The 12,690-nt window shown below is 26.6% G+C and overlaps 1 protein-coding gene across 1 annotated transcript in view; it reads left to right on the top strand.

Moving 5' to 3' along the window:
* Positions 1 to 236: 236 nt before the first annotated feature.
* Positions 237 to 12,690, top strand: part of nAChRbeta1 (nicotinic acetylcholine receptor beta1) — a 52,369-nt gene continuing 39,915 nt past the window's right edge. Inside the window, exon 1 of the mRNA XM_075825221.1 lies at positions 237 to 465. Coding sequence (XP_075681336.1) covers positions 309 to 465 — 157 coding nt within the window. The 5' untranslated portion in view covers positions 237 to 308. The remainder of the gene's footprint in view (positions 466 to 12,690) is intronic.

The following is a 12,690-nucleotide window of genomic DNA, read 5'->3' as shown; positions in this document are numbered from 1 at the left end:
GGATTGAATGAAATGTAATCATCATCATCAAACGAAGATATTACATCAAATTTCATCGAAATATTCTTATTTTTCATAATCCATCATCATCATCATCTACATCATCATTCACATCATCATTCTTAGCTATAATTATTTATCAATTGCTCATCATCATCATCATTTTATCATCATAATCATTATTCGTTTACTTAAATATTTCCAAAAATTTTTTCTTTCTTTCTTCTCTGTTTCATTTCTATCGTTATTTTTATCAAAATTTTTAACTTATACATCTCTATCATATTTATTGTCATCAAAGAAAAAAAATGACTATCAACAACAACAAAAATATTAATAATAATAATAATAATACCGTCAACGTTTCAACTAGCCAGAAAAAATATCCGGATCTAACAAAAATGATGTTTATAATGATATTTAAATTAATATTGTTGCTCATTTTCAATGTTGCCTTATTATCCGGTGGGTGTTTGTTTCTTTTAATATTCCTATCTCTTTTTTTCCTATTACTTTTTTTACAATAATATTTGTTCAATATAAACGTGCAAATGTTTTTGTTATTTTTTCACTTCATATTGTGAAAATGGAATTTTTTTAAATTATTCGTTATTGATGTTTGTGAGAATGTTTACGAAAAGAAAAAATTTGACAATATCCGTGAAAAAAAATAAACGGATATAATTCTGTTGATAAAATAATATTTACTTTTATCAAGTGTTATATTAGTTTCGAATAATGTTTTATTAGCTGGAAAAAATATATATCCTCAACCATTATCAGCCGAAAATGAATTTTGCACTTTCATTCCTGAAAATGTTGTAGATGATGATGAACAACATGATAGCCATTATCAAATTGTTTTTTATTTTCTTCATTGTTGAAGCTTTATTTAATGGTGATAATGATCATTATTATCATCATAATCATAATGATTATTTGCAAATTTTTCTTTGAAAAATTCTTTATGAAAGAATCAAATTGAAAATCAAATAACATTTATTTCACACGCACACACATTGGATAGCAATAAAGATTAAAATGTGAATATAGTTCAATGTTGGTGATTGGGTGATTTGAATTTTAATACACATTTTATTTTCTTGACCACAGATGTGGATTATATTTTATATTCAATTAATGATGTTTGTTTTGTTTTTTTTGGAAAAATTTTATGTGCATGTAAACAATTTCTCATTCATAAAATAACGCAAAGAAAGAATAATGAACGAACGCAAGAAAAGAGATTGTATTATCTCGAAAATAAAACAAAAAACAAAAAATACACACAGGCAATTTGAAAAGAAAAGAAAAAACATTTTCCTTAAATTTATTCTGTCTTGCCTTTTCCTTCAGGGTGATTATTCTGTATTGTTTTTATTTATCTGGTTTGGTTCGTTTAGTTTGTCTTTGATTGTTTGTTTGTTTGTGAATTTATTATTGTTGTTGTTGTCGTTTTTTTTCATTGTAATCGATCAGATAAGAAATTTTTGAATCAATGTGAATTATTTTTTTCACAAAAAAAAACATTTATTTTTGTTTGTATGAATGAATTCTGGATCATTTATTTGGTTTTGATCTTTCAAGCATCTTTTTTTTTATCTTTTACTTTATGAAACGAAAAATTTGCCCTACAGAATTTTCCTTTTGCACATTTCATTGTAACCAATTCACAACAACAAACAAACAAATATGCAAATCGTAAATTCATATCATACGGAAAGACAAAAAAAAGCATCAAGTTTTGTATTATTTCTGTAAATAAAACAAAAACAAAACGAAAAAAAATAAATGAATAAATTAATGGATGGAATCAAATACAACAACATTGAATCTGAAAAAAAAAACAAACTAGGCAACAAAAACAACAGAAAACAAAAACATCAATAACAATAAAATATTATAACAAGGATCATGATAACAATCAACGTAGTTATTCGTTTTAAAAAAACAACATTTTAAAATACATGTGTGATGTAAAGAATCTATGAAATGATATTGAAAACTTGAAATTTTTGTATTCTTTGCTTTTAGTTTTAAATATTCATTGTTGTTGTTGTTGTTCATCATGTATTCTATCTTTAGGCAATTTTCATCATGATCAACATTATCATCATCATATTTTTTGCTTCCAATGTTGTTAATATTAGATTCTGATGATGATGATGATTAACATTTATTTTTTAAAAAATGCCGTCAATACACACACACACACACATATTGTTTGTCTTTTATTTCCAGAATTATAAATTGCCCATAAGCTTGAATTCTTTTTTTTTTTTACTTTGAATTTCACATTTTTTTCCATTAAAAGAATGACGACAACATTTTTTTTGATTGTGATCGATTGTCAATGTGCCGAATGTCAAGTGTATACACACACTACACACGATTGAAAATGAACAAGTTTTTTTTTGTTTTGTTTTGTTTTGTTCCAGTTTTACAATTCTATTTCAATTTCCTTTTGCTAGAGAATATTTTCATTCATTCATTTTCACTATCATTTTTTTCAATGATGATTTTTTTTTCATTCCTGATTTGACATTCAAATGTTGATATGAGATTTTTTTGTTTTGTTGTTAGAATGAAAATTATGTTGTCAATTTTTTTGTTTTTGGGTCTGATTTATTTCACCATGACAAAAATGATGCTAAATGATTGTTCAACAAAGAAACCAAAAACAAATCTGTTTCCTGGGTGTCATGGATGCTTTTCATTTGTAGGCCATCCATTCGTTGGTTGACTAGATCGAATGATTCAAACAAAAAATTTTATTTCGTTTTATTCTTTGATTCATTCATAGAACAATAAAACAATCAACCAACTTAAATATTTTGCATTTTACATTTTCATCATCATCAAAATTTCAATTGTATTTTTTCATTTACATTTCTTTTTTTTAAGAATAAAAATTTTTGTCTTATTCTTTCGCATACAACAGAGATACATATCAAAGGGGATGGAAATTCTTTGGAATTTGCCTTTTTTTCAAGTGAAACGAAAACTATCATTAAATTTATCTTTTTCTTAAGTTTTATTTCCATTTTCTTTTTTTTTTGTCATTCACATTGTGGTTTGTCATTTGCCTTTTTTCTTTCCTTCAAATCAAATGATATCAAAAACAAAACCAAAATGAGAGGCCATTCATTTGATCCGTTTATTTCACACTTTGAATTGTTTGTTAGTTGGTTTTTGTGTGTTTGTATATATCATATGATACGGCAATTGCTTTTGTTGTTGTTGTTGTTGTTGGTTGGGAACCACACACGCACACTTCCCCCTTTTTTTTCACCAAATTACTATGATTGTCATTATTATGATGATGATGATGATAATAATGATGATGATTATGTGATTATATTTTTTGTTTTTGTTTTCTGGACGTGCATTTATAACAGATTCTTGTTTTCTTTTGTTTTGTTACTTCTATTTATTCTTTTGGCCGCTAGTTTTTGGTTTTCTGGCTAGATTCTATTCTCTATTGCTATTTCCTTTTCCATCATCATCATCATCATCATTGGTAAACTGTTAATGCTTATGATGATGATGATGATGAAAACGAATTATTATTATTATTATTTTTATTATTATATTCTCTCCTTTTATTTTTATTTTCATTTTTCTCAAGCAAATATATCAGATGTTATATAAAATGTATAATGTAATGAATATTCTTCTTTTTTTTTGGAATTGATGATCATCTTGAATTACATTATTATTATTATGATGATGATGTTGGGTGGTTGGTTGGTTGGTTGGTTAGTTAGTAAGTAGAAAAAATAAAGAAGTTGATTGTTGAAATAATATTGGCGAAATAAAGAATCTAAAACAACAACAACAAAGTATTATGAATCATCATTGTTTTCTCTATGGAATATTATTTTTTTTTGTTGTTGTTGTTGTTGTTGTTGAGTTTGTCACTAAGAATAAAACAAGCAAACAAAAATAAGAATTCCTGATGCATTTTCTTCAGCTTTTTATTCATTCATTCATTCGTTTTTGTTGTTGTTGTTGTTGTTGATGTTTGTTTGTGGTTATTTTTATTCTTTAGAATTCTTTTATCATTATCATCATCATCATTATCAATGTTATATGCCATTATTTGTCATCAATTTGATGGCAAATAATTATTATGATAATATTTATGATGAAAAAAAAGAAAGAAAAAAAAATTTCAAATCATTTTCTCCTACTCTTATCCTCTCTATCGCACTTTCACTTTCTCTCTCTCTCTCTCTTTCTCTCCGTCCCATATACCGAAACACCATTCCGATTCTTTTTCTTTTTTTTTCCTCAGTCTTATCAGTCAACAATCAATGGATCGAATAGCGTCAAGAAAAAAAAATCAAAATTATAATTGCATTGTGAGGAGAATACCCACCACCACCACCACCACCACTATGTTATCAACGACGATGTTGTGTTATCAAATTTTTTTTTATACTTTCGAAAATGATAATGAAATATGATATACACTTGATGATAACAAAGACAAACAGATCGAAAATGGATTTTTTCTTCTTCTTCTTCTTTCGCTTTTGTTGTTTGTTGTTGTTTGCAGCCTTCTTGGGTTTCAATTTGAATTTTGTTTTTTCACTTTACCGTTTTTCTTTTCTTCGAACCTGATGATGATTTTTTCATTGTATAATTATAATGATGAATTATTTTTTCTTCTTCCTTTCGTAAAAATTGCCTTTTTGTTAAATTTACATTGAAACAGCAACAACAAATTTTTGTTTCTCCTTTAAATATTCATTATTAACCTGAACTATTTTGGGTATTTAGTATGATAGGCACAAAAAAAACAACAATAACTGTTTCCTATCTTTTTAGTTGATTACTCTTGTACTGTTGTTGTGTTGTGTGATGCTGATGCTCATTATTCAATAAATTCAACCGTTCATTTTTTCTTGTGATTTCATTTGTTTATGAAGTTCTTTATTTTTTGTTATTCGTTGAATGGATGGTTGAAACCAGAACAACCTAGACAGAATTTGATACATCATTTTTTCTCACTCACTCATTCATTCACTCGCTAGTCACTATTCTAATGTTTCAGTTTGGTTTTTGTATTCTGGAATTGATTATATTATAATATGCACCAAGCAATATTTTCAGTTTAGTTTTTTTTTGGAAAAAAATGCGATCCATCTGCAATATATTCAATCGCCATCATATAGTATCGAAGTAAAAAGAAAGAGAAAATGAAATTATGATTTAATTTGATTGATGCCTTATGATGACTACCCCAGTCAATGTTTCATATTTTTCCAAACCCCACTTACAATAAGCTATTGATGTATGTATGTGTGTTGGTAGGAGTAAAATAAAAACTGAAACAAAAAAAGATGAATGATTGGATGGACAATTTAGTTGAGTCAGAATATAGAAAAAAAAACACCAACCAACAACCAACAAAAAGTGGATGATATCAATGATGATGATATAGTGTTTAGGATGTAATATATCGCATTAGCTAAAAAATAAAAAAAAAGAATAACGGTATCCATACGGAATAGTTGAATAGTATCCATGATATGAAATTTATTATTATTATTATTTACTCTTTTCTCTTGTTTTATTTGATTTTGATTGATGAAATCCTGATCATCATCATCATCATCATCATCATCATATGAGCATGCAATCAATTTTTTCTCGCTATTTTTAGTTTGTTGTTTGGTTCAAGTTCTTCATCAATTTTTTTTACCAGTTGTTTTTTACTTTTCCATCTCTTTCTCTCTCTCTCTCTCTCTCTCTCTCTCTTGTTTGTCCGATATAAACCGTTATTTAATGATCGGAAAATAAGCAAAAATAATAATAATAATGATTAATTTAATATATTACCATCACTCATTCAATCATACCAATCATCATCATCATCATCATCAATAGAAATCATTATTAGTTTTGCAGCAATAGAAAAATATGGTTGTTTTCATTTATTCAGTAAATGATTGAATTTTTTTTCATTTCTAAGAAACCCCCCTCTCTCTGTTACACACCCACATGTTCAGAGAATATATATCCAAAAACGAGATGTAACCATTTCTTTTTCAATCAATGATTACTCTAAATATTGAGGATTTTTTCTTCTTTTGGCTATTTTTTTGGATATTTGGCATACAGTAATTGCTATCGTAACTTTTCTAAATATTAGCTATTTTTTTCATGACAACAATAACAAAATTTGAAAACAAAAAACAAAATAAAATTTCAATGTGATCGATTTTGTTTTGTTTTGTTTTTGGGTTTCAGGGTATTAAATTGATTTTTTTTTCTTTTCCGTTGTTGTTATTATAGAGAATTTCGATTTTTCAATAAATAAAAAAAGGGTCAATGGCCTTTCTCTTTGAATTGAATTGAATTGATCATTTCTTTTTTTTTATTTATTTGAAAATAATGTTATCTATCGTTACACAAACACACACACACACTATCCATATAATTTGAATGTCAAAAAATAAAATTTTTCTCTTTCCCTCATTGTTTGTCAATCTTATTTTCTTTTCTTTTTTTTCTGGATTCTTTCATGAGACAAATCATGATAATTTCAAATAAAAAGTTTGACTTTTGGCCCCTACGGTGGCTTTTTATGTTGCGTTGCATATATAAAAATGTGGGTTAAGTAATGTCTCACATCATCATCATTGAGATTCAAGAATGAAAGAATTCCTCTCTTTTTTTCCCTCTACGTACACACACAATATAACTCAATTATTTTTTTTATTCTTTTCAAATTCTTCATTGGATTTGTTCTATTTTTGTCCCTAGCCTTCTTTTCTTAACCCTGATGTTGTGTCGCCATCATCATCGTCTGCATTCATTGTTTTTCTCTTTACTATAGTGAAGTATTATGAAACTCATGTTCCTAAATGAATTATCATGTAATTTCGTTCCTGATTTACTTTTTTCAATTTTGTTTTTGTTGTTGTTGTCTTTTAACTATTTTTTTCCCGTCGGCTTTCATTTTTTAACTCAATTGCTTGATTCTTGACTTAAATCTGTTTTTTTTCGAGTAGCGGGTGAAAAAAAATAAAAATAAATAATGAATATAAGCAGCAGCAGCAACAACGACAACAAAGGTTTTTTTTCGGTAAACTAATGAACATAGTGAAAAGAAAGAAGGAATATTCTTTCATTTCATAATGCTGATGTTATTTTCTATCAGATACACCACACACACAGAGTTTCGCATTATCTATAGTGACAACAAAAATGTTTAGTTGAATAATTTTTTCTTACTTTCTTTATCGTTGGCTTTTGAATTTTATCTGACAACAATTTTTTCCTATGTCTTTGACGTACAGTCTCGTTATCGTTGCCATAATAAATATAGGCTTTCGACTGAAACTAAAGGGATTGTCATCAATGTTTTTTGGCCCACCATACTTTGTGTGTGTTAATCAAAGCTTGGATCAGCAATTTTAATCTAAAATAATAATAATAATTTTTTTTCTCTTCATTGGTTTTTTTCGGATTTTATTTTATTTTATTTTTTGTCTTGTCTCGTCTCATCTTCATTTTATGTCAATGTAAAATAAAATTAGCTGGTTGTTTTTTTCTGATCATCAAACAACAACAACAACAACAACGACATTCTATTACGCCCAATATTTGTGTCAACGTTATTAATTCTGAATCGTAAGAATGTCAATGTTACCATCATCATCATCACTAACAATGTTTGGATTTTCATTTTCTCTTTGCTGCTTTTTTTCTTGTTCTATCAATAATTCTATGTTGTTGTTGTTGTTTTATTTTTCTTTGATCCATCAATGTTGATGATCGTCGTCATCGTCATTTGATTTTGATTTTTTCTTTCTTGTTTTTTTCCCGTTTGAAACATTATTTTTTTTCTGTTTGCAATTATTAAAAGTCAGACTTTGGATCAAAAAAAAAACAAGTCCAGCCGAAACAAAAAGAAGAAATGAATCCTATACATCATCATTTTCTATATGAAATGAAATGAAATGAAAAATGCAATGCAGTAAAGTTTCCATTTTAGGGATTGTTTTTGTTGTTGTTGTTGTTGTTGTTATTTTGGATTTTTTTATGTGATTTTTGAAACACTCAACTCAATGATTATGATGATTTTTTTTCTTCATCATTTGAAGGAAAAAAAGGGGAGGATGTACCAGATTTTTTCGCATCATCGGGATATTTTTTCTTTTGTTAACACTGCTGCAGATCGGATTGCTGCAAAATGAAAAGATTTTTAATTTCATTTAATTCAATGAGAAAAAAAAATATATAACTCTTACGAATGAATTAAATGATTTTGATAACTTTTCATTCGAAACAGTTTTTTTCATTTTCATTTTCACTTTTTTTTGATAAACAGTTCATATTTTTCTTTCATTTCTTCTTCTACTTTTCTATTGAATTCAATTTATATTTTTTCATGCAAAATAATAATATTCTTTGCATGAATGAATGAATGAATGAAAAGAAATGAGAACGGTGTATGTGTAAAGATTTGTCCAGAATGAAGAAAAAAACTCTGTTTTTTTCTCCATTCCAATAAAAATCGTATCTTTTGTTGATGCGGAAGCTTTAGATGATGATGATGATGATGCGAATTCTTTCTATTTTTTTTGAAGTAATAGAGTGAATAAAATGTCAGTCGAAAGGAAAGATTGTTAAAATGAAACTTTTCACTCTCTCTCACTATCTTTATTCTTCAAGACTTTATGGTTCAATAATATAAAGATATGATGATGATGATGATGATGACAATATTTTCTTGAGAATTTTTGTATTCTGATTCTTTCTTTTTCTGATTTTTTTTCAATTTCAAACTCTAAGCTAAAGCTAGATTTAGAATCAAAGATAAGAAGTAATAGTATAGAATATATCATGACAGAATTAGTCGAAATGTTTTGAAATTTGTCCAAACGAAAGAAAAATTTTTTTTTCTTTCACTTTTACTCTGATGATTGAAAGATTTTTTTTTTTTGGCCAACTTGAATAGGGTATTTATTTACTTAATTTCTTTCACGTTTTTTTTGGCTGCAATATCGGCTTTTTGAAATTTTTTTTTGTGTCAGATTTTTGTTTGACGGCTTTTTGAAATTTTATTTTATTTTATTTTTTTGCCCCTAGTCTTCTGTAACATATTATATCGTCATCACTTTCAATTTAATTCCTTTTTCTTTTCATTTCTCCCCTCAGGAATTTTTAGAATATTCTGTTGGTTCAAATTGAACTTTTTTTTTCAATTTTCGTTCGTCATGATTTTTTTTTTTTGATTTGTTTGATGTTTGCCTTGTTGGCTGCTGTCCACTATTTATTTATGTTGTTAATTTTCGTTCAAAGAGGTTCATCCTGTTTTTTTTTTTTTTTTTTTTGGTTGGACATTCAAAGATAATATTTGATATGTAAAATACACTATGATATAATGAAACAAAATTTTTCTTTCTTTTAGTTATATTCAATCCCAATTTCATTTGCTAATCGTAAAACAATCGTGCCCATCCAATGATGTACCAGGATTTTATTTTTTTTCGTTTCATAGGGACCTGAATGTTTTTTTTTGCACAACAATGTTTGCACAGAACTGATTGTTGTTTTTCTTTTGGATTCGATCATTACATTCGTTCGGTTCGTTGATCAAAAACTAGCCATTTGTTTTTTTTTTCTCGATAAGTTGTGATGAGATACTGAACACATACTTTTAGACCAAAGATTTAATTTCTTTTCTCTTTTTTTTTTTCTTTTCTCTTTTTATAGTTTAGTCATCTATTTTTCAACCAAAAAAAAAATACTTTATTTTCGATATCTTTTTTGTTTTTCGTCATCCAAAAAAATTACAACACCGAATTCTCATTTTCTTTTTGCAATGGAAATTTTTCCTTTTCTTTTCTTCTTTACAATTTCGTTTTATCCGCCTCACTATACACACCGAAAAAAAAAGAATTAATCAAGTTGAAAACCAGGAGCTATGTTTGGATACTGTATTGAATTGAATTGAATAGCGAATGAATGAATGAATGGATGAAACAAAATGAAATGAAATTCTGTATAAAACAAAATTCCTTTATTTTTTTTCTTTCTTGCTCGGCTGATCAATGATGAAAAAAACTGGAATAATTTATAATTTCAAATTCTGAATGATTTTTTTTTTGTTTGTTGTTTATATGTAATATATAAACAGAGAATTTATCATAGAAATGAAATGATGTTGTTCAAATACTGAAGATTTTTTCTTTTTTAGTTTGATTTAAATTCTTTATAGTAAAATCTTTCCGGATTTTCTTTTCGGACCAGCATCGAAAGTTTTTCATCTAACAACAACAACAAAAATGATTGAAATTTTCGATTATCTTCGAAATTTCGTCCTACTTTTATCCAAAAAATATCTGTTCTTCTATTATGTTCTATCATCATTGATTTACATTATAATTTTAATAACATTCATAATGAATCCAATCATTTATTTTTTTCATTTGATTAACACTTAACCGTTACAAACGGTTATTTTTACAACAACAATAATGATAATAATAATAATCGAAAGATAACGGGGAAAAAAATAGATTTTTTTTATTTGATATCCACCAATCATCCATGAAATACATTCCCTCATGTCTATCTCTTTCTGTTCTGGCTATTTGACTTTTGTTAAATGGTTTACTATCAATTCTTTGTGTATGTCTGGTTGGTAAAAAATGTGCTTTGTGATTGAATTCATTCACTTCATGAATTCGTGACAATCATTAAATAAATGTTTTTTTATCTGTGAAAAAATATTTTCCTCACAAGTATTTGATACCTATTTTGGTGTCTCCAAAATTTCTGGACAAACAGAATAGGAGTGAACACAGAAAAAAAAACAAAGTATGAAGAAAAAATGAAAACGAATGAATAGGAAAAATGTTCAATAATGATGAAGAACATTTCAAAGAATTACACACACTCACACACACATTGAATGATCCTATGAAAATATAGATGGTATCCAATTTATCTTTTATTCTTTTCGCAATAGTTGACAATCAGTGAATTTTACTTTCGATAAAAAAAAGAAAAAAGAAAAGAAAAAAGAAAAAAAGTTAACGATGCAATCATTAATGTTATGTGTCTATGGTGAATTTGTATTGCCAGTCTGCTATGTACACTACTTTTTTTTTTTGATCAAATAAAAACAAAACCGACAGAGACCATTCAATGATAAAATTTTTTTTAGAGAAAATCAATTTTCAAAAAGAATTTTTCATTTCGCTTTTTCATTCATACATTCTTATTATTATCATTTAATCCTTTATTTCCTGCCATCCATCTATTTATCGTATTTTTTCAACCAAAAACAAGATTTTTTTTCACTATTTTTTTCTATTACATTTTGCGAATGAATAATTTTCAATCATTTCAATTTTTCAAACGGTTAACGATCTAAACTCAATCTAAATGTATGCGAGAATACAGCTAGAATACTCATCTTTTATTCAAATGTATGTTTACAACTAAAATAGCTGAATGAATGAATAAATGAATGAATTAATGAATAAATAGATGATCAACCAGATGAGAGTGAAAAAAAACCCGAAAATTCTTTTTAACAATGTTTAACAATCAAATTGAAAAAAAAAGAGAATCATCAGAATCGATAAAGATGAAAAGCATCAGTAGCAGCAAATAAAAAATGAACATCATCTTCAAAATGAAATGGCAATTGCTAATAATTGAAAACCTTTTGAACAAAAAAAAAAAATTCATTCAATACAATTCAAGAATATACCACTGTATTCAAAACGACAGCTTAATTATTTCTTCTTTTTTGTTCAAAGAAAATTTTGATTCAACTTTTTTTTTCTATAGTTGTTTTGTTTTGGTTTAATCGTTACGTTTTTTAATTTTTCACTATATTTTTTTCTCCTGTAAATGAAAAATTCTTTTCATGTTTCTTAATAAATGACGTGCGTGTGTGTGTCTCTGTGTTTGCGTGTGCATCATTCTCTGGCTGTTATTCTTCAAAATTCTTAATTGAATTTTTTTTTCTTCTCCTTTTTCTTCTGCTTCCATCATTGATTCTGGTTTCGAACGGGGTTTTTCAAAACTTCTCTTCATTTCCATTCACTTTCTTTCTTTTCCATTCGATTCATTATTCTTTTCTTAGGTTTTTCTTTTTTTTTCCTTTTGCTTAATTATTACCATTATTTTCATTCAAACAATTTTCAGAATCTGACAATCAAAATAACAACAACAAAATAAAATAATAATAATAATAACAATGTTTAATGAAATGAAAAATTACCCGAAATAATAAATGAAAACAAAAACCTTTTTCCCTTCTGGATGTTTATTGATTGATGATTGTGTGGGTTTCTGAGTCTACTGAATTGAATTGAATTTTCAATTTTCAATAATTCAAAATGAAAAAAAAACAAATTTTTTCTTTTCTTTTTTTGTTTGGAAAATTGTAATTGGCCACCATTATCAACTATGCTACCATTATCATTTTGAGAATGACTGCCACAATTGATGATGATGATTCTATAGAAATAAAGCTTGTTATTTGCAATTCTCGTTTTTTGTTTCATGTTTTTTGACATTATCATCGTTGAATTTTTTTTTTTTTTTTTTTGCTTTCTTTCGTAGTTACACATTTGATTCTGTCTCTTTCTTGTTTGTACACAAAAAAAATGTTTAATATTTGATTTTGGTTGATGACATTTACAATATTCATTT

The sequence above is a fragment of the Dermatophagoides pteronyssinus genome, unplaced genomic scaffold (assembly GCF_027571235.1).
Source record: "Dermatophagoides pteronyssinus isolate colony J.1.1.1.1 unplaced genomic scaffold, Derpt_VIB-CSIC_2022.12 sq0003, whole genome shotgun sequence".
Taxonomy (NCBI): Eukaryota; Metazoa; Arthropoda; class Arachnida; order Sarcoptiformes; family Pyroglyphidae; genus Dermatophagoides; species Dermatophagoides pteronyssinus.
The sequence above is the reverse complement of the archived record's forward strand: the minus strand, read 5'-3'. Positions and strand labels throughout refer to the sequence as shown.